Genomic DNA, 22,874 nt, shown 5'->3' on the forward strand with positions numbered 1-22,874 from the left:
GTCAAGGGGATTTTTAATGTAAACCTTAAAAAATAAATACTTACCAACTCATAGTCCTGAATTATAGTTCTTTTCCACAGGCAACATGAAAGGTATTCCTCAGAAATTTTGTCAGATAATGACATTGTTTTATTTTACATACAGGAGCCTGGTTAGGTCGTCTTTAACATTCTGTTGATTTTAAAATGCTAGCTATTGCAGACCAAACTCAAAGTTTTCAACCCATATAGATTTCAGTATATGTTTAGGAAATTATGATAATAAAACAGGATTCATAGCGTTCATAGATTAGGACTGAGTATGCTCAGGGATTATTTCTCCTTCTAAATAGTTTGGAGCTTTTTAACTTGATTTAGTCTTTTAGTTGCAATTTTCTGAAATGTTAGTGCTTACAAAGTAGGAAAAAGACTTATATCAGAGTTACTGGAAAATGAAAGTTCCACCCAATGAGTATTTTTTTCCAATGCTGATGAGCACATTTCAGTTCATGAGATAATTTTGTGCTGTTTGATCAAAAGACAACTGCATTGCAAAACTGCTTTTGGTGACATTGAGCTTTTAAAATGCTTTCAGGAATTCCTCAGCTTACCTGCCAAAAAACCTAACGCTGACAGTTCCTTCAGGAAGGAAGGGGTAGTGTCCTGTCTGTTTGTATTTTCATTCTAAAGAAAGAAAGCATTTTCAGAATTACACTCCCAGCCTGGTGAACCACATTTATCCATAGGGTCTTACCTGCTCTCTGGCTTGTTTCTCTGGGACAGGATTCATTCTTCAAACTCCTATCTGGCTTCATCTGTACGACCAAAAGACAGGGAGGAGTTCTGTCTCAGTAACCAGGTCTGCAGTCTTCATTCTGTGAGTTGGCTACGTGGAACAAATACAGACATAGGCATCCTTCTAGATCTCAAAATTGTTGCAGAAAAAGCCAGAAATTAAAAAGAGTAGAAAGAGAGCAAGGAATAAATACATAAATACATTTTTTCTTTGTTATCTCTACAAATTGTTTTCCTCTGAGAGACTTAACAATTTAAGAATTAAAAGAAAAAAACAAGCCCAGACCCTGAAACTAAACATTTACAAATAAAGTTTTCTTTTAGGAAATCTTATTTTCTATCAGGTAAAACAATAGATACTGTCTGCAGCAAGTGATATGATGTTAGTCGAAATTGTAAGTTTTTCCATCTTCTAAAAAGAAGCAAAAACATAAATTGTGATAGCCTGTGTTTCTGACTTCAGATGTCCACATTTAGAAATTCTGCTCTACTCTTGCTTTTCTTTGGTAGTAGTGTAAAATAGACAACATACAGAGAATATCCTTAGATCAGCTTGACTTAATTTTATGCATGGTACTGCTTTGCTTTTTGTTATATTGGAATAATTGCTACTTCAGAAGCAGGATTTTTAATCAGCTTTTTAGAACAATTGTTTGTGTATGAGCAGATAAGTAGTGGTTAGTTCTATTAAGTGACTCGAATATTAGTCACAGTCATATGGAATGAATTTTAGTCCATGGTTTAGCTCACTAATACTGCTTACCAAAGTAATGGGAGATTGTGAAGTACTTGTTGCACTGTGAGTTTGATTTTTAAGGTAGTTTTGAATTTGAAGGTAGGAGTATAAAAAATATAAAATGTATGAAAGCATATAAAATGTGTCTAAGATATTTAAAAACACCTAGACTGGTGCACTCTTCACATTTTTAACTCCCATTTTTACCTTAATGAATATTTCTGTAAGCTCTAATAAAAGAGGTAAAAGTAATTGGTTTTCAGTTTGCTTTTCTTTATTGCTTCAAAAAGTATAACTCAAAAGGAGGGTTTTATTTCTGCAGATAATGCTGAAAATTCATCCTGTGTTCATAACAAGTTGGGAAAGAAAAAATGCATCTAGGACACTTCCTGACTCAAGGGAGGGGAGGAAAAGGAAATTCTGTATATGAGCTGGGGAACTGTGCCAACGTTGAGTCATCCTTTTAAAATCACTTGATATCCAATAAGCTTACTGTCCTTACAGGGCATAACTGCTTTATGTAACTTCAGTACCAAGGTTTAATATCATAGTCAATACTTCAGAAGTAGTTTATTTGATTATGGGGATCAACATTATGATGTCTGTGATAAATATTTTGCCAAACACAGCCATGTTCAGCAGAGCTCTTAGCAGTACAATGAAGGCTATGAAAGTAGTAAAAGGCAACCTATACCCATTGTTGGAGCAGTGTGAAGTAAATTGCTGGGGAATCCATTCTTCCGTTTTCAGTATTATCTTTGCTTGTACTGAATGTACATGTGCTTCAGGAAAGTGCACTTGTCTAAAGGAAGCAAAACATTTATGAAAGGAGATTGAGAGGGCTGAAAACAAAGCTGCTACTTCATAATGAAAATGGAAAAATCTATGTTGTTACATAATCAATACTAATAAGTGAAAAATTATAAAAGCAGTATCTTTGCAGCTGCACATTTGGATTTTTTTTAATTGTATGGTCAACAGCATACCCTGATTTAAGGACTGATACACTGATTTAGGTCTTTCCTTGAAAAATGGCTGATGTTTGAGGGAGGTGTTCACCAATATGGGCAATATGGTTTTGACTTAATTTTTATGATCAAAGCTATCAAAAAGGATTTTTTTTCTCTTATTCTGATTCCTGACTATAGAAGTTGAAGTTCCAGAACTGTGATCTTTTCTAATGGTGATTCTGACTGTTTCTCACATGTAAATTAGCTTTGCTCTTGGTATGATGAAAAAAATTAAACCTGCCGGGTTTTTTGTTGTTCTTTGCATAGTTAGTCAGAAAGATTTTTTTAATTTGATTTCTTTTAAAATCTCATACTTATATAATAAAATAAAATCTTCCTGGACCCTTCCAACCCCCAGTCATGTTGTGCATGCCTGTCTTTGTTAGGAATCTTAGTTTTTTGGTATCTTGCTTTTGGTCAACTTTCTATTTAGTTTAATTTCACTGAAGTGGGCAGCAGAGACTATGCAGTCAGTCTTTCTGTTCAGGATGGGTCCAGTTTACTTTTAGAGTCACGTGCTATTGACTTTAATGTTTGAATGTCTTAAGCTGTAAATGTTTCCCTGTACTTTTTTTTCCCCTTTACCTTTCCAATGCTATGTCACTTCATGACTTTACACCCCTTAAATGTCATCTGTGTGTAGGAGCAATATAAATACACCAGTCCATTATTATTTTTGCACTAAAACTTTATATTTTTTCAGTAGCTGCTGCTTTTTTTCCTTTGGAGTCATATGTGCATATCATAATTTTAATTTATATTTTCAGTATATTGAAAAGTGTATACTCAAGTCTTTGTCACTCATCATGAAGCTGATGAACTAATTATTCTTTTAATAACTGTTATCTAAAATATGTTGTCGTTAAGATTTAAGTGTTTAAAATATTTCTATTCATATTCCTGTAATTTTGAGTATCTAGAAAAGGAGAAATCTGTCTTCCAGAAATACCTTTCCTAAGTATGTGTTCCATAGCAGTTTATTCTTTGATGTTCTGTTTAAGTTAATTCTCATCTAGTTCTTACACCTCTTTAAGAGTAAATTCTTGCTGAATTTCCTATTTCTGTGCTGGTATTTTGAAATTTCTTTGCCAAGCACTTGTCATCATGTGTGTTCGCGCTTTGCTTATGCATTTTTTTCGGGAAGTTGAGACTGAGAATTTTAGGTGCAGTGAGACTCCTGTGGTGTTTGGGTATGCTAATATTCCTTATTCTGAATGGCTTTCCTCTTCCTGCTACGAGAAAGAGCACAGATCTGATTCTGTGCTGCCTAATTAGATGATTTGGAGTATTTCCTTGTGAATTATTTTGCCAATACTGCAGCATACATTTATGTATATTTTTAAATTATTTTAATCTTTAATTGATTATTTCTCTGTCCTTTTTACATAAAATTTTTAGACTATGAATGCTTCCATGTTTTGAATGTTTACTATTTAAACACTAATGAACGTCGCAATGGTATTGTGGATTTTACTGGTAGTTCTCCTAAATACCAGTTCAGAGCCCAGTTTAATAGACATAGACCAGCTTTTCAGCTGTCCCTAGAACATACTGCTCAGAAAAAGGTCTGCAGATAACATACAGCTTGTTCTGCACTGATGAGCTTATGCCGTCCAGCTCTGCATGGGTCACTTCTTTACACAGAGCAGTTTTCAGGTCTTCTATTGAAAATTCAGAATTCTAAAGGGTATATTGCAGAAGAGTCTATGTATAGATAAACTCATGTTTTTCTCTTGCTTTTCAGGGCTTTTTCATTACTACTGAGAAATATGTATCTAGTAAGACTCTCTTTCTACTTCCTTTAGGGTTTGAAGTCTGGTTTTCTTTTAACAAATTATCTATTAGTTGTTCCTGTAATAAGATCTCAAACAAATACAAATATTTTATGTTGGAGCAGAGTTAATTTACTTTTGAATTAAAAAGTGATGGTAAAGGAAATTCACATAATTTCAATTACTAGAAGCAAGATGAGTGTTTAATGTTCATTAAGTACCTAAAATATTGATTTTTTTTTTCCCCAGCAACATGATTAGGCTTTTATTTTTATAGCCTGATAAAGATTAAATAGTTTTTCACTGCTTCCCTAGAAGGTGTCTGTCATTTTTTTACTGGCAAGCATGTTTCCTATTCCAATTTGCAACTGATTACTTAAGATAAAAATGAGTTGCCCTTGATGTTGCAGAATCCCCTCCCCTTTTTTTTATAAAGTTTTTAATTCAGATTTTGTCTGCGCGATACAGTCCATTTGGTGTTCTTTCCTATATGTATGTGTGTGTTCTCATGCACAGACATATATTGTGAGGTATGTTAGTATAAGCTTACTTATACAGAGATACTGCCCAGAATATTTCTGAGTTGCAGACTAGATCACTACAGGAAATTATTATGAAATATGGTATTTTAAATTCATACCTAAACTTGTTTGTCACTCACTTCCTTTCTAGGCCAGCGTTGATTTAACACTGTTACATTGTTAAGAAAACTCAGTAGTGTTACCTTCTATTTGTTTCCTTGTATTCCGTATTTAGTTTCACTATAGCGGAAGCCAGTAGCAGCCACTTAAAAGTTGACTCACGTGGTTGTTTTGGGGGTTTCTGAGGTAGTGGAACTTTATAGTGTGAAGAAGGCCTTGAGAGAACTGTGTGCCAAGAAGAGGAAATCATGTCTTGAGACTTTTATTTAGACGCTGCTGCAGTATAACACTTGAGAAAAGGGAGCTTTCCAAGCTTATAAATAACATAAATAAAATGTGGGCACTAGGGTATAGTTGTAACTGGAAGGAAGACCCCACCATTGCAGCTGGTGAGTTGACTGCCTGTAGTTGCGTTATCAAGGAAAGTTATCAAGAAATGGAAGAAAGGAGTAGAGGACCCAAGTATTCCAGCATCTCATTTATTTTCAATTCATCACATGGGACAAATGGTTTTGCCAAGTACCAAGAAATGATCAAACAATTCAGTACCAGATGGAACGGCTGGCTTCTCTTGCAGTTTACTGCAAGATGACATCTATCATCTGATGTAATTAGTGCAGTTGGTTGAGAATAGAGATCTCTTTCTACACTGTATAAGACTTGTATTTTAATTCAGGTAGATAGTGGGGCTTGATTACCTCTGCATATAATTTGTGTTTCTATAAAAGGTTTAGCTTGCAGAACACTGTTTAGGTTAAAATAACAAGCATTCAGCAGTTATGTCAGAAAAGGAAACTGCAAATTTGTAGGCAACCACTCATCATAAATCTTGCTCCCAAACGAGAGTTACTGACAAATTAAAGTTGGATATCATTAGAGTTCCTTTTCGTTTAAACCAGAGTTCTATTAGGTCTGCCTTTTATGGACTGAAGAGTAACTGAGCCCTGAGAAAAGTCTGGGAATATTCTCTTGGTATCAGGAATGTGAAGTGGTGGTTTGGGATTTGTGTTGTTTTTTAGAGGATGCTCAAAATAACCACTGGAAAGTTGGTTGCATAATAATTGCATAGCATTCAAAAATAATAATTTTTGTTTGTGTAGAGAAGCAAGTTAATATATTTTCTTTTCTTGTTCTTGTTGAGTTTTGTAGTGCTTTTAAAGCAATATAGAATCATAGAAGGGTTTGGTTTGGTTTGGAAGGAACCATGAAGGTCACCTAATTCTAACCCATGTGCCCTGGGCAGGGACACCTTCCATTAGATCAGGTTGGTCATGGCCTTAACCATTCTGGCTTTCAACACTGCCAGGGCTGGGGCATCTACAACCTCCCTTGGCAACCTGTTCCAGTATCTCACCATCATTGCAGTAAATAATTTCTTCCTAATACCTAACCTAAATTTCCCATTTTTCAGTTTGTACCCATTACTCCCTGTCCTATCACTACAGTTCTTGATGAAGGATCCCCCTCTGGCTTCCCTGTAGTCCCCTCCAGATAGTAGAATTTTGCTATGGGGTCTCCATGCAAACTTCTCTCCTGTAGGCTGAACAGTTCCAGCTTTCTCAGCCTGTCTTCAGAGGGAGATGCTCTAGTTGTTTTACCAACTTCATGGCCCCGCTCTGGACTTGTTCCAATAGTTCCATGTTCTTATGTCCACCTGATTGCTTTGTGTCCCTGAAGGCAGTAGATAAAAGAGATTTGAGAATGTTGTGCTTCACATGTTTTTGACTTTCCAAGATTGCCAGGGAGAAAATAGATAAAACCATTAAGTAGAAATGGATCAAAGTATCTGAAGACATGTGTGCTTGGCAGTCTGTTTTGCTGAGCTATTCTATTCCTCCCTTGGGATTCTCTAAGATTCAATGGGTGGTTTAAGTAGCATGTGATCCAACTGATCACATAATAATTTAAAATATAATACCAAAAATGTCCACCAGCAATTTATTCCTTTGACAAGTAAAAGGAAACAGTATTTTTTTCAGACTATAAAGATTCAGCTGGTAATCAGTGCTGGTAGCATTTTCTCCTGAAAAGACAGAGAAATTCAGGTTATTAGATGGAGTACTCCGCATGCCTATGTGCACACACATATAAAATTTTGGCTGTCTTAAAATGGAAACAGCCACCCAAACTTAGAGGATATCTTGGATTTGTCTTGGATCTTCTAAAACTATTCTTAAAACTATATTCTTCACATTGAAGTATCTTTTTGCACACTCTGATTTTAAAAGTTGCCAGCATGTTCTGTGCATTATTCCAAATCACATGCTGGAGTTTTTTAATATATACAGACTCTTACACACACTCAGGATTTCTTAGGTGCAGCTTGTTTTCGACTTTGTAATCTTTTGAGAAAAAGAATCTTTTGAAGAAGAATTGTCAGTTTGGGAGAAGCATGTGTTGGAATATGCTGACCTGGGTGGACAGTTGCTTTGCATTTATATACAGTACTGAAATGATCAGATGCAAAAGGGTACTTTCAGCACTAATTAATGCACATAAATTTTGCAGAATGCTTGAAAATTTACAAATTAGTGCTTCAGAAACACAGCTTTAGAACTTGGCCTCTACTAACCTACTACTATAACTAATCAGTACACATTTTGGTGCATATAGGTGAAGGGAAAGACTGGAGCAAGGAAGACATACTCTTAGAGGAAAACCATAGAACATTCTGAGGTGGAAGGGACTCATCAAATTCATTGAGGTCCAGCTCCTGGTCTTGCACAGCACCCACCAGGAGTCACACCATGTGCCCCAGAGCATTGTCCAAATGCTTCTTGAACTTCTGATCTTGACAGATCAGGCTTGGTGCTGTGACCACTTCCCTGGGGAGCCTGTTCCAGTGCCCAGGCACCCTCTGGATTAAGAACCTTTTCCTAATATTCAACCTAAACCTTCTCTAACACAACTTCAGGCCATTCCCTCAGGTCCTGCCACTGGGGAGAATACTTAAGCAAACAGGGTGTATCCAAGTCTGTGGGCCCTGGTGCAGCACATGAGTGCTGAGGGAGCTGGCAGCTGTCACTGTGAGGCCACTGTTAATTATTTTCTTATTAACACGATGACCAGGAGAGGTGACTGAGGACTGAAGGAAAGCAAATGTCAACTCCTGTCTTCAAAAAGGGCAAGAAGGAGGATCCAGGGAACTACAGATTGGTCAGCCAGGCCTTAATTCCCAGAGAAATAATGGAGAAACTAAGCATTCCTGTATACATGGAGGACAAAAGGGTAGCTGGGGTTATTCACTATGGATTCACAATGGTGAAATGATGATTGACAGCCTGAAGGGAGGGTGCAAAGAGCTTTTTTTCAGTGCTGCTCAGTGGCAGGACCAGAGGCAATGGGCAAGAAGGAGTTTCTGTCTGAACATCAGGAAACACTTCTTCACTGTCAGGCTGGCTGAGCCCTGGCACAGGCTGCACAGGGAGGTTGTCACCATCCATGGAGATATTCAGGTCCTGGGCAGCTGGCTCTGGGTGGCCCTGCTTGAGCAGAGGGTGTATAGGGTTAGACAGGATAATCTCTGGAGGTCCCTTTCAATGTCAACCAGTCTGCAATTCTGTGAAATGGGTCTATGAGTTCCTCAATAAATAGATTAAAAGTATTCTCAGATTTATTTTATTCACTATAACCCATAGAAGAAATAGAAAGAGAATGAACAAGAAGTTAAAACTGTAGATAGTATATTGCTTTCTGTATGTTAACTAACAGTCAGTTGTGTGTTAACTTACAGTAGCTTGGATTGCATGTAATGCCTAGATAGATCTTCAGATGACATTAACAAGAATGCAGGTTTTTTACTTACTTGATGATAACTTCTGAAATTCCTTCCTTGTGTGGCAAGGAACGTCAGTTTTCAGGGATTCTCAAATTCAGTGCAGAAAACACTGAATTAAATGCAGAGAGCAAGAAGATAAGATTCACTGCTGCTTAGAGCTTTCTGGTGACCAGCTTCTCACAAAAGGGGAAAGGATGAAGACTGGGTAGCTTTCATAGGATAGACTCTCCTTGAGAAGAAAGGCAGAATACTTTCTTCAACAGAATTTTGTCAGTGGCAGGTGAAGCCTGCTGTTGAAGTGGAAGTGGAAAATGTTGCTTTGTGTGGAAATGTCTTGTGTCTCACACTGTCTTAAAAGGTGAGCATTGGCATTGCTGCAGCATGGTGGTCCTCATTCAAGTGTTTAAAAAGGGGGGCTTTCCAAAGACATCTGGGCCATTTGATACATTCTAGGTGTGCTTTAAGATTACTAAATTGTTAAGAAGATTGGTTTCCATTAATTGGTTGTGAATCTGGAACAGAAATACGAACCCAATAATATGGGCCTAAGAGAAAAAGCTTGAGGATTGCTGACTTCGGTCAACTCTTTTATTGTCTGGATCTCAGTGCATCTCTTAAAGTTTAAGCTACATTGTTACTGAAATAGTGCTGTCTGTCTTAATTATGCAAATAACATTGCTAAGTGGTTTTTTGCCTATATTTGGCATCATCTAGTTCATTGGGTTCAGTGACACTGGTATTTTTCAACATATTGTGGATTTGTAAATATTTGTAAACCATTAATCTAAATGTATTCCTCTGTTTTCCTCTGCCAGGAAGAAGGAAGTATCAAAGAAATTGCAATAACTCACCATGTAAAGGAAGGACATGAGAAAGCAGACCCTTCACAATTTGAACTTCTGAAAGTATTAGGACAAGGATCCTTTGGAAAGGTTGGTAACTGAACTCCTGTGGAGCCAATTATTCAGGAATATAGAATTGAATATTGGTTGTGAAATATTTAGAACAGTCACAGTTTTGCATTAAGGCAATGTTGCAAGTGAAAACTGCTTTTTAAATTAGTGCTAACTAGGCACTGTAATTGTGGCAGATCTTTTTAAAGCAGTATGTTTTTTCTCATGTTAGTATGATATGTCGATTTCAAAGTTCAATAGAAAAAATGTCTTTATATTAAATAATAGGGTATTTACTGTTAAAATTGAATGTCATTCTTCTCTAACTACTCTTCTCTATTTGAGAGGATGAGGGTTGAAATGGTTTTTTGGATAAGTATTCCTTGTTGCTTGCTAATTGTAAGACGTCATCAGTACAGAAGCCGTTTTTTGTAGCATGTTGCAATTGTAATGAACAAATTTTAGGCAATAATAGTTACTGAAGTAAATGTGATACACCCCAGTCATGTTCATTATCTGCTGTAATTTGGTTAAGGTACAATGTACCTTGATATTTATCTGAACATCTGTTAAAGACTCAATGTTTCTAGCATTTCATGAGTACTGAGATCTCACTAGGCATAATTTTTTTATACTTTTAGTTGTCCAAATCCAACTTGAAAGAAAAACATTAAGTTCACATAGCAAGACAGATCATCAAGACTGAATGGAATATGTAAGGCAGGACGGGAGAGCTTTTACATCCACTTTCAACCTTAATTGCAGTTCTGAATGTGATGTTAAGCTCTAGCATGTTTAAAAAACACCTTAGATATGGTGGGAAATTAGAAAAATACGTCCAATTCTCTTTTGGTGGCAGTAAGTTACTGTTAGTCACATTATTGTTCCAGTTCAGTTTGGAAATCTAGGTGCTTAGAAACTATAAAATGTTGTACTCCTGCTAGTAAGAATTCACTGGGAAACCTGATTCCAAAGGTTTGATTTAATCCAGAATCATAACCAAGTTTTTATTTGGAAATGTTCAGATCACGAGAAGTAAATCATTCAAGGGCAAGGAAAAGTAAGCTAATAAGTTATCATTTCAGCAATCACTTTTATTTATAATACTAAATTCAGTACTTTAATGGGAGGGAGAAGGGGGAATGTGATTTTTTAAAAAGCAAAAATAATAAACTGTCTAGCTGACTGAAATTTCTGCAAAAATGCCAGTCTTGTCCTCAGTTTTCTTAGCCTTTATGCAAAAATCATTAATATTTTTAAAAAATCCTTAAATCATTTTATTCTAATAATTTGTGAAGATGTCAGTGTTTCCCATTTAGTTTAAAAAAAAGTAAATCTGCATGCTTTTCAAGGTCTCTTGATGATGATTTGGTAGTCTCTGGGTAATGGAAGGAATGTTAACGTAAGTGACAATTGGGCACAAAAGCAGACATCAAACTGATTTCACATAATATGTTAAACTTCCTCATGTACCACAACATGTCTGTGCATGTCCATAGCCAGAAAACTGTGACACTTGGTTTTGGTGGTTTTGTTTTGTTTTGGGTTTTTTTCATTCCTAAATCTAAAATTTGTCACTGGAATTAATTTTGTGTTAAGGGTATTAAAAACAATACCAGTCAAGAAATCCCATGATACTGAAGAAGGAAATGAAACACCCTTTAATTGAGCCTGGTTGTTCTTTATTGGTATATGCAAGACTAGGATATTGTTAAAATTTATTTATACATTGATTTATATGGATTTCTGAATCAAATTTTGTTCACATATTTATGGTCATATCTGAAAATTATTTTATTAGCACATTTGTTGTGCCATCCTATGAATTACAATAAGATAAAACTAGAGATTAATTTTTTAAAGCTGATTTTTGTGTGTCAAATTTGGATGAACTTCTGAGAGAATACAATTTTTTTTTTACTCACTGAAATTAGACCAAAATTAATTTGGCAGAGTATCCTCTGAATGAACTTGAGTGAACCTTTTAGATTATGAATAAAGGAATAGAAGGAAAAAATATGAAAGGAGGTTTGGCTTTGCAGAATCTAAAACTGTCAAATAGAGTTTCATTGAAATCATAGTGACTTACTTGGGTGTCATAGCAAAATACATTAATCTGACTTGCTTTTATTTTCTTTTAAGAATTTTTTCTAATTTTTAATGCAGGTCTTCCTTGTCAAAAAAATCTCAGGATCAGATGCTAGACAGCTTTATGCAATGAAGGTTTTGAAAAAGGCCACCTTGAAAGGTAAGCATTGTTTAGAACAAGGGAAGAGAAATAAAAAAGAAAACTCAGAGACTTTATCCCAAAACCTAATCTTTACACAGCTGCTGCTCTACAGATTGTGTCTTACAGCTTTCTTCTCTGAAACAGGAAATAGCAGAATACACTCCTTTGTCTTGTAAACCTGGAAGGATTAAGGATTAACAATACCATGTTGGTAGTTAGAGAGCACAGCAGGTTCCTTCCCATGCCACTTTCCTTAGGTGATGGTGGGTTAATGGAGTGGTTGTGTTACATCTGCCACCTGACTTGCTCCTGAGCTGTTATTTGAAACTTAATATCCTTCCGTTTTTCCTTTGCTGTGTGTCGCCAAGGATACAGTTAATGCCTTTTGCTCAGTTTATAATTAGGTCATGATATTTCAAAGCACTTTATATTGGCTGTTTTATTCTAGAAGTTCTTAAGCACATGACTTATGTCTGTTTCAGAAAAAGACTATACAGTACACTTGCCCCAAACTCTGGGCACGTGGTGTCAATGTAGAATGTGTTTCATAAAATCTTAAGTTGATAATCTAAGTTACTTGAACAAAAACAAATTATGTATTTATCTGTTTCTTGGGTGGTTTTGATCTTGAATGCTGTCAGTAGCAAAATAAGTCTAAGCCTGAGCAATCTCAATACTGTCTCAGAGAATTCTGTAAGAAAAAAGAAATAAGGTATTTTTTACCATAGATCAAAAGGAAAGTCATCTGGTTCAGGCACTAATGCCTTAACCAGATTGTATACTTGTTCTTTTATGTCATTGTTTAATAGTTTTGTCTATGTGAAGTTCTTCTAATTCATGACTGTACTGAAACTGAAATGATAATTTTGGGATGGCTCCAACAGCTTGTAGTGCTTTAGTGATGTTATTGATTATTATATTGAATTTCAGTTTTAATGTATCCTTTTATCATAAAATATTTATAGAATGATGGAGGGAACAAAAACATTGGTATATGAACGTCTGCTAAAATGTTGACATTTTTTCACTTAAGATCTATTGCTGAATGTCACAGTTCTTACGCTTAAAACTGTTACAGAGGAGTGTGTATATGAACAGTTTCCTATATTTTGATTCCTTTGTGTTTTGTGGCACAAGTCATTCTCATTATTTACTTCCTATTTTTCTGAATTTGATTTCCACTCATTTAAGGTACATTAATATCCTCAACAGGCTTTCATTTCCCAGCCTGTTAATAGCTCAGGACTGGTCAAAGGTCACTCAGCAGTTGCTTTTTTAAGATGTTCGAGGGCTTCTTTCCATCACCTTTTGATTGCAATTTAACCTTGTGTAAAAATTACAGTCCAAGCTGTGGTTCTAGTTTTGCCTGCAGATGGGAGAGACTGATAAATACTGAAATTGAGAGCATGACTTTTAATTGGGAAAGGAGACCCTCTGAGACACTAAGAATTCAAGGATGTGAAAGGCTTGAGCAGAAAGGTGACAACATCAAGAGGATGCCACAATTCTCAACACTTTGTATCTGGATTATCAGATGATTTTCATGCACTGCTTGCTTGTGATTAATGTTTTAGAAAGAGCAGAGTTGCAAGCAAATTAAGATTACTGTTGAAACTTTAACTGGAATTAATTCTGCTTTTCAGAATTGCAACTTTTTTTATATGTAATACTGTATTTTTAAATAACACAGCATATTACTTGATTTGTCTGTGTTTCATTAGCTCTTTCAAATCTATTTCATAAAGTTACTTTTGTGCTCTATAATTAAAGATAAAAAGACCACCCTTGAAAGCAGTGTACCTGATCAACAAATCAAAATTAGAGAGAATATTTTCATCAAAATGCAGCTGTATTAGCCAGAAGACATTGATATAACTACACAGTCCAACTTTCTAATGTTTACAGCAAATCCAGTATATACATGTAATTTTGTTTACTGCAGAGACTAGTTTATTAATACACTCTGATAGAAGGTGTTATTTTTCAGTGCCCCTTTATGACGTGGAGAGAGAAACAGAGCCAAAACATTGCTAGAGCATCTGGAATCAAATATATTAAGAAAAATCAGTGCTTCCAGTAGAACCCATGTGGAAATTACAGTCAAACAGAAATCAGATGTCAAGTCAAATAATGGGTTGTGCCTTTATCTGAAATGAGCTCAGGTCTTTACACTTCTTTTGCTTGGAGTTTTAAGTCCATACTTTCCATGTAACTGCTACATAGCTGCAGGCACTTGAAAGTCTTAAATTTTTTTGTCACCTGAACCTGCCTAAAAAAATATATATTCTGAATTTCAATCTTGTAATTCAGATGAACTGCCTAAACAGTTAAACTGCACAACTATCTGGTGACATTTTAATGGCTTTAGATGCAAAGGTCAACATTCAAATGTGATGTTTGCTCTGTATTTAAGCACTTATTTCGTAAGCTTCCATTTTTAGGAATGTGTTCAGCAGACAGATGGAAACGTCATAGTTGTATTCAGTCATGAAAACGTATCTATATAACTTCTTCATAAGTTTTTATATTATTGTATGTGCCTGTTTCTGGGAAAAGATAGATAAACGCCTTAACATCATTTTGCTTCTTGTTCTTTTGCTTTTCTGCCTTGTTACATTTTAATATCTGAGAACTCTGGCTTGTTAATTGTACCAGGAATGCTGTCAGCTTAAACTTTGGACGGGACTTCATTGCTCTGGGGTGGAAGATACATTTGTGAAAGAAGCCGTAACAAAACGTAGAATAGAAGGAAAGAGAAACATGGAACATCTTAGACCACTGAAAGCAAACTTTGATAGTTCTCCCCTGTGTAAAGTACAGAATTTTGTTTGTGTCCTGGCTGATTCAGAGCTTCAGTTAGGAACCAAGCCCTGACTGGAGCTGGCAGGAGAGTTGTGGAGAACAGCTGAAGCAGGTGCTGTGCTCAGCTGACTGCCCTGCCTGTATTCCTGCATTGCTGGCATGTGATGATCATTTGGGTTTAATCTCTGGTGGCATAGGAGCACTTGCATGTCCTGTTCGGAGCCACCATGGATGGACAGCACAGTCAGCTTGAGCAGCAACTGCTTCTAATGTCTGATATATTTCTCCATGCACATTTACTCTCAGTAAATGTCCTTAATATCAAAAATATAATCTGAAGTATACACTACATTGAATCAGTGGCATTTTTAAGTCCATAAGAAAGGAAATGAAAAAAAAATTCCCTTCCAAATTGTAAATGACTTAATATTTTATTAGTGTGAGTTATTTAATGAGTTAAACCAATATAAACATCTTTATGATAGTATGATTATACTTAGACTGTTTGTTTTGCAGCGACTTTAATTCTCCATGCTTTTCACTAGGAGAATGTTTTCTATACATAGCTATGGCAGTTTTGCTGTGATGTTTGAAGGTGTAATAGGTATAGAGCAGACTGAAAGGTGGCTGTGCTTCCTCATGTTTTGTTAAATTTATTTGCCTAGTGTTGGGTTTTGTCAATAGCAAAAACGGAAGCAAATCAAAATGCATAAAGATATTTATCAGAAAAAAATGTGGAATAAATTCTCTCAGTGCTCAGCTGTGTACGGTATAATGACCTGCAGAAAGTTACAATGTTACACAATGGGAAGTACATCAGGAAATATGTGAGAAATACTGAGTCGTAGTGTATTTTTTTTTTTTTAATCTTGCTTGCTCATGTTCTTATTGTAGTTCGAGATCGGGTTCGGACAAAAATGGAACGTGATATCCTAGTAGAAGTTAACCATCCTTTTATTGTCAAGTTACATTATGGTGAGTTGCAGAAAAATTCATTTTTATAGCATGGTGTGTTTGTCAAGATAGCTTTTAATATTTGCTTTGTGGTTCAGAAAATCGTAGAACTTTAAGGTGTTAAGTCCCAGTTGTGCAGACTTGCTCTGTAATAATTCTCAAGCAAAAGAAGCTTGAGACTGACTTCATGTGGTGTTAAATCTTTATAGGACTAAGACTCTGTAGTAGCCCTCTGTGTTATTAAAAGAAGTTATCTATTAATGACTATCCATTATTTTCCAGAACCTCTAATCTTTTGTATGACATACATTTTTAAGTTATTTCTTACAGTTGCTTTGTTTATTCTATAGAAAATGTATGCAGTGGTTGGTGGAAAGCAGCCTTTTAGTTTTAATAGAATCAGCAGCTGTAGCACAATCCTTATGTGTAAGAGGGGGAGGTATCAGTACTTTTAACTATGTGGGGAAAAAAAAGGGCAGTTTCTGGTTTGTTTGGGGTTTTTTCAGTTCATTTTTCTTTTAGGGTTTGTTTTTTCCTATATTTAAACCTCATATCTCTCTCTCATTTTCTAAAGGGGCTTAAATTATGTACCTTTCACTATTTTGTTTGCCATTCCTTTGCAGACTAGACTAAATGTCCCTGTTAAGCTGAGTTTAACCTAGAGATTTTAAAAGGTTCATTAGTTACTAGTTTCCCCTTTTAAATCTAGCTTCTTATTTTAAAATCTGAAATAAAATGCTGGCTAACCTCAGTAAAGTTTATTTTTTAAGGAACTTTATTAATGATTTGCTTTACTTTCATATAGCATCAGAATTACTGGGTCCATGGTAGAGGATCAGTTACCTAATTCATTTCAATAAATTTTCTCACAAAGAAGGAGAAATTAATTTTAATAATGAAAATAAGGGTGAATTGCTTAGTATGTTATTTTCCTGATCATGGATAAAGTTAGGTGATATTTAATTTTTTAATTGATCTTTTCAGCTTTTCAAACAGAAGGGAAGCTGTATCTTATTTTGGATTTTCTCAGGGGAGGAGACTTGTTTACACGTTTATCCAAAGAGGTACACTTTTTAAATTTGAAAAATTGTCTGTTGATAAAATTTGACTATAAATTGTCTGTATTAGGAGAATTTACATTTCAAACTCAGTTTTCATCAAATAAAATTTTGATCTGTTTTTAACCAGGTACATTTTTTGTTTGGTTTAGTTTATTTGCACAGTCACTTCATGGAAGGTCTGATGCCAATTTACATTATTTCTGAAAAAAGTCTTACACAAGCAGTCTTTCTGAGCTGTTTTTTATACCTGGCAAAATCTTCTCCTGTTGCTACTGTGTTTAAATATAAGATTAAGAACCTGGATTTATATCAAGTAAATTTATGGCTGGTTTTAATATCCAGAATTCAGGGGCAGATAAGATACTCCCTTTTTTTTTTTTTACCCATGAATGCAAAGTTGAATAATGTATGTATATTTAAAAAGTGAGCATTGTATTCCACTTCTTTTAGTAATTATCAAAAAATGAATGTTTTGCCTCCGTCACGATGGAAATATGTCTGTGTAGATATAGGAAATAACAACTTCAAAGATTTTCATTACCTCAATTCAATTTGATTATAATTCCTAAAATAAATGTTAACATCTAATATTAACTTTAAGTTTTTGTTATCCATTACTCCTGTTCAAAAACTCACACCAAATATCTGTTAGGCTAGAGATTGTATCCGATGTGTATCTGATAGCCTGGACTTCCAGTTGTAGCTGCTTTCCATTTTACTTTGCCTCAACAGTATCTGGGGCAGCTGGGTTACCACTACAAAGCTGTATTGTTATTAAGAGGAGAGTAGAATGGAATTTACTTGTATATAGATGTATCCTTACGTCTGTGCTGACCACATAAATTATTACATTTGTTTTGATGATGCCATCTGTTTCAAGTTGCCCTTTGTCATTTGTTTTGCTTCAGGTAACTGATAGATTATTAGTGCTCTAAAACTGAGATACTCTTAAAGTTCGTAGTTCATTCTTGATTCCCAAAAAAGAATTTATATTGGCTTCCTGCTGATGATTTTTTCATCCTGAGCCACTCACATTTTATAAAATTTAACGTAGTTAGATGAGAAATATTCATTATAGGTACCTGAATCTAAGCAGAGTTCATAACTGGTGAGTGAAATCGGCAAGCTGGATGCTATTAATGTCATCCTCATACCACACCATGTGATTTTGAAATAGGTCAGATGAACTAAAAGTTGTTGCTTTTTTCCTGTTGACTACAAAGGAAAAGGTGATTAATTCAAAGCTAGATGTCTACATTGCAGATGTTTAAGGTTAGGAAAGATGAGTGCAACAATTTTAAATAACGTAATGTGGGTGTATAATCCTCCTCGTGGGATCTTTTATTATTTGAGCTTTTAAATGTTTCTTATAGAGATTTCCTTTCTTGAATATGTCTGCACTAAATATTGGCTCTTGTAGAAGTAACATCAGCAACAATCTATTGTACAAGCTTTAGTATCGCTTTCTCTCATGAAACTACTGAGGGGAAAACATATTCTCCATTCTTAACTCTTGCTTAAAATCTTCAGCTTTGCTGAAATAAATTTTTATGCTTTTGCATAAAAAAGAATTGCCATTCTTTTTTCTGGGTTTGTATGCTTTAGCTTAAGGTATTAGTCTTAGATTCTAAAAGCAAGTAAAATAACTGAGTAGTAACTGAAATAGAATCAAATCATGCAGGATCTGTTTTTATTTTTATCTTTTTCTGCAGTCTTAGAAGAGTTGAATTATAATGTGTTCTGTCAGGGGTCACAACAGTTGATATATTGGGACAATATGTTCATTTCAATGAACATAAACAGAGAGTAGTTCATCTTCCTAATCCAAAAAGTGGGATTGCTACCTGGAATCCTCCTGTGCTCTTACACAGGCTGTTCACTTTACGCCTTGTTAACTCCTGTTAGTTTACTCCTTGATCTACCTTTCTGCAGTTACATCTCCGGCTGCACCTTCGGGCTTTTACCATTGCTGTAACTTCTTTCTCAAAGTATCTAGGGACAGTCCTTCCAAAATCAAGATGCATATATTTTCTTCTTTCTTACTTCATGGATGAAATTCAGGCATTTGGACTTCTGTGGTCCGTTTGTTGTCTGTAAATGAAATAGTCCCGTCCAACAAAGAGGTACTCACATTCTTTAAGTGCTTCCAAAGTATTTCAGTTTCACTACAATGTGTCTGTTTTCTTGAACAGTCAGAAATCAGATAATCTCCCAATTTGCAGAAAGAAAAATATATTGCCTTTAAAAGTTCTTTTTCAAATATATCCAAATATTTCAAGTATGAAATAGTGTGGGTTATAAAATCCTAGTTTTTGTGTAACTAAGAAATTTGAATTTTCTAGTGTTTTGTGTTGCAATGAATTCAAGTATTGTAAGAAACCCTTCTGAAACACCAGTATTGTTATTTAGTTTGTGCTGGTGTAACCTTTACAGATTTCACATGTGAAATACATTGTGTTAATTTTTCAGGTGATGTTCACAGAAGACGACGTTAAATTTTATCTGGCAGAATTAGCACTTGCTTTAGACCATCTACATAGTCTTGGAATAATATACCGGGACCTAAAACCAGAAAAGTAAGGCTCCTCTGTGAGAAATGCAGTGTATTAATTTCATTTCTGTAGCACTTCTTCCTATGCACTTTTTCCCAACTGTTAAACTTTGGTAATTTACTATATAAATTGAACAGAGGAAGATGGGGGAGGTTTATGAGCTATTTTCATTTAAAATGTTGGTTTTCACCTGTCTCAAAGAGGAAGAAAGATATTAGCTTAGGACTTACAGGGGCTTGTTGAGGGAACTTTAAACGTGGTTTGAAGGGGAATGGGGACAAAGCCAGAGGTAAGCCTGCGGATGGCACGCCACTCTTTGAGGGACAGTGTTTTACCAAGGTCCTTTGGTCTGCCATGGAGGTTGAGTTAAGGAATGGAGGTCCTTGCAGCAGCAAGGATGAAAGGAATATCAGTATGTTAGAAATCCCAGAAGCAGAAGACAACAAAAAATATTTGTACAAATCAGCAGCAAAAGGAGGACCAAGGAGAATCTCCATCTTTTGTTGGATGTGAGGGGAAACATAGTGACAAAGGATGAAGAAAATGACGAGGTACTTCATGCCTTTCTTGCCTCAGTCTTTAACAGACAAGTTGTTAAAGTTGTTAAAGACCTGTTGTTGTCAAGGTGCCCAGCCCCCTGAGCTGGAAGACAGATTGGGAGCATAAGGAAATGCCCATAATCTAGGAGGAAATGGCCAGCAGACTGCTATGCAACTTAGACCCCTAAAAGCCCATGGGACCAGATAGGATTCACCCAAGAGTTCTGAGGGAGCTGGTCAAAGAACTCATCAAGCCACTTTCAATCATTCATCAGAAGTCCAGGTTAACCATGGAGGTCCCAGGACCCTGGAAGCTGGCAAATGTAGCACCCAACTATAAGAAGGGTTTGAAGGAGAAACCAGGAAACTGCAGGCATGTCAGCCTGACCTCATTGGCAAGGAAGGTCATGGAGTCATCATCTTGAGTCCCATCATGTAACGTGTGCAGGACAACCAGGGCTTCAGGCCAGGCCAGCCTGGGTTTATGCAAGGCAGGTCCTGCTTGACCAACCTGATCATCTTCTATGATGAGGTGACCTGCTTAGTGGATGAGGGAAAGGCTCTGGATATTGTCTACCTAGACTTTAGTAAGGCCTTTTGTGACATCCAACCCTTAAGGGGAAAGGACCACCCAAGATTTGTAAATGCTCCTGGTGGAAAGGAACAGCATATGTCAGAGGATCTGAAAAAAAATCACAAGGCTTTATTAGTAAATTATATTCCGGGCATGGAAATTGGTATTTTAGTCCCTGACCTACTATAAAAGCACATGCAGTGGGATTTAGATAAAGGGGTAAGATGAAAAGGAAGAGAGAAAAGAAAAGGTGAATTAGAGGGAGAAAGAGAGAAAAAGAGATCACCAGTCTTGGCTACAGTGCCAGTCCAATTGATGGGATATCCAGGATCCGGGGGGGTCATCAGTTGGGCTTGGTGGGGATATGTTTTTATAGATAGGTTTTCCTGCCATGAAGGTAAGTTTCTTGTTTTCCATACAAATTAGTTGTTAGACAAAGTCTGTTCTTTCAGACCTTTCTGGAAATGGGTTGGGGGTCTTTGGGAATATTGGGTGGTCTTTTCTTCCCCTACAGTCCATGCCTGCTTCTCAACCTCATTCCTGCACTTGTGCTGTACTGGGTTGTGCTTATCTTCAGGAATTAGAACGTGGATGTTTGTCCCAGAAAAGTGCTGCCCTATCTCTGCATGGCCTCCTCTCTGGGCACATCTTGTTCTTTCTCAGTGTATGATTACCAGCAATCCTTGCTTATTACTAGCAATCCTTATCTGTTGCTACCAACAATCTGTGGTTGGCCCCAGAGCCAAATGACTTTCAGCGTTTGAGACATAACGTTATCCCCTTATCTTGTGTGATTCTATGCCTTTGACACCATTTCCCACAGCATTCTTCTGGAGAAACTGGCTTCCCATGGTGTGGATGGGTTCACTCTTCACTGGGTAAAAGACTGATTGGATGACCAGGCCCAGAGAGTGCTGGTGAATGGAATTACATCCAGCCAGAGGCTGATCACCAGTGGTGATCACCCTGGGTGAACCCAGGGCTCTGTATTGGGACCAGTCCTGTTTAGCATCTTCACTGGAGATCTGGATGAGGGGATTGAGTGCACCCTGAGCAAGCCCACAGACAAGACCAAGCTGTTGGTCTTCCAAGCTGTGGAAGTGTTGATCTGCTGGTGGGCAGGAAGGCGATGTTTGCATATGGCACTTTAGGACAGATTTTAATGGTTCCTGCCATGCAAACTGCAAAGACGAAGGGGATGGGGTCTGGGTCATGTCTTACCCCCAAGATGAAATACAGATGGAGGAACTAAATCCACTGTGTAGGGGGTGTTACAAAATCCAGTTCTTGAATACTTTGCATGCTTTGCAATGCAGTGATATTCAGTGGTAGTCAAGGACAGTTGGCATCTCGGAGAAGTGTGGCCTTTCTTGTGATTGAAGTGAAAAGGTGGAAGCCTAAGGTCTGCTCCCAGTATAGGGCCTGTGGGTCCTGTCCTTTGGTACAACATGAGGATATTTATTACTCAGTGTTACTTGAAGTGGTCAACAACTTTTGAAATGGTAATTAGAAATTAATACCTGTTATGTATACATATGAAAACATACCTGGTATAAGAGAAATAGATCTATGCCTCTGTTTTTAACAATTACAATAGTGCTTGCTGCATGTGCTGCAGATGGCCAAAGCTGTTAGTACATTTTACTACATACTGAATATAATCAAATAGTTGAATAAAACTCCAGTAAATTTGTTTCTTAATCTTTAAGAAGAAAGAGTAGAAGGAAAAGAAAATGTGTAGTTTGAATGTACTTTCTAATAATTCATTTTCATGCAGGTTTAATTCTCCCTGTCTTTGTGTATCCTCTACTGTTTATTCCTAAATGTTGTCAGTATGTTGTCTGAAACAATACTTAAGATATTTTAATTCGTTTTTAATATTATTTTTATTGTTTTTTAGCATCCTGCTTGATGAGGAAGGACATATCAAATTGACAGGTGAATAAAGGCATTGCAATATTCGGATAATTTCTGTTAATAGTAAAATCTTTGCATTTTCCTTTTGGTAAACCAATATGATAAAATAAGTAATGTTAACTAATTGGTAATTTAGCTGTGGAAGCAAGTAGTGTAATTAGGTTGAAATAAATGAAATCTGTAAATATTTCAATAATATACCTGCTTTACAAGTATATATGATTTATGGACCTATGATCATGTGGGGAAGGAAGGAGAATCCTGTAATTCCCATATTAGTGTTCAGTTGTCTGTACAAATGATAAAAGCATAACACTTCATATTATGGTAAAAGTATTAAGCATGAACTTTTTTTTTTTAAATTACATTTGGAATTTTTTTTTTTTTTCCTTTCAGATTTTGGCTTAAGCAAGGAGTCAATTGATCATGAAAAAAAAGCCTACTCTTTCTGTGGAACAGTGGAATATATGGCACCCGAAGTTGTTAACAGACGAGGCCATACACAGAGTGCAGACTGGTGGTCTTTTGGTGTTTTAATGGTAGGTTTCTGGTAAATGTAAATAATAGCAAAATTGTGATTTGCAAGGGCTGGTGAAACAAATCAAACCCTAACCCCTAAGGTGAGCTTTACATGAATTTTAA

At 36.1% G+C, this 22,874-nt stretch overlaps 1 protein-coding gene across 2 annotated transcripts in view; it reads left to right on the forward strand.

Moving 5' to 3' along the window:
• RPS6KA3 (ribosomal protein S6 kinase A3) overlaps nt 1–22,874 on the forward strand; it is a 71,233-nt gene that overhangs the window by 22,088 nt on the left and 26,271 nt on the right. For both annotated transcript variants that reach the window (XM_053969929.1, XM_053969930.1), the window contains exons 3-9: nt 9,526–9,642; nt 11,770–11,851; nt 15,530–15,610; nt 16,574–16,653; nt 19,120–19,226; nt 22,216–22,253; nt 22,629–22,771. In XM_053969929.1, coding sequence (XP_053825904.1) covers nt 9,526–9,642; nt 11,770–11,851; nt 15,530–15,610; nt 16,574–16,653; nt 19,120–19,226; nt 22,216–22,253; nt 22,629–22,771 — 648 coding nt within the window. The remainder of the gene's footprint in view (nt 1–9,525; nt 9,643–11,769; nt 11,852–15,529; nt 15,611–16,573; nt 16,654–19,119; nt 19,227–22,215; nt 22,254–22,628; nt 22,772–22,874) is intronic.

This window comes from Vidua macroura, chromosome 2, assembly GCF_024509145.1.
Source record: "Vidua macroura isolate BioBank_ID:100142 chromosome 2, ASM2450914v1, whole genome shotgun sequence".
Classification (NCBI taxonomy): Eukaryota; Metazoa; Chordata; class Aves; order Passeriformes; family Viduidae; genus Vidua; species Vidua macroura.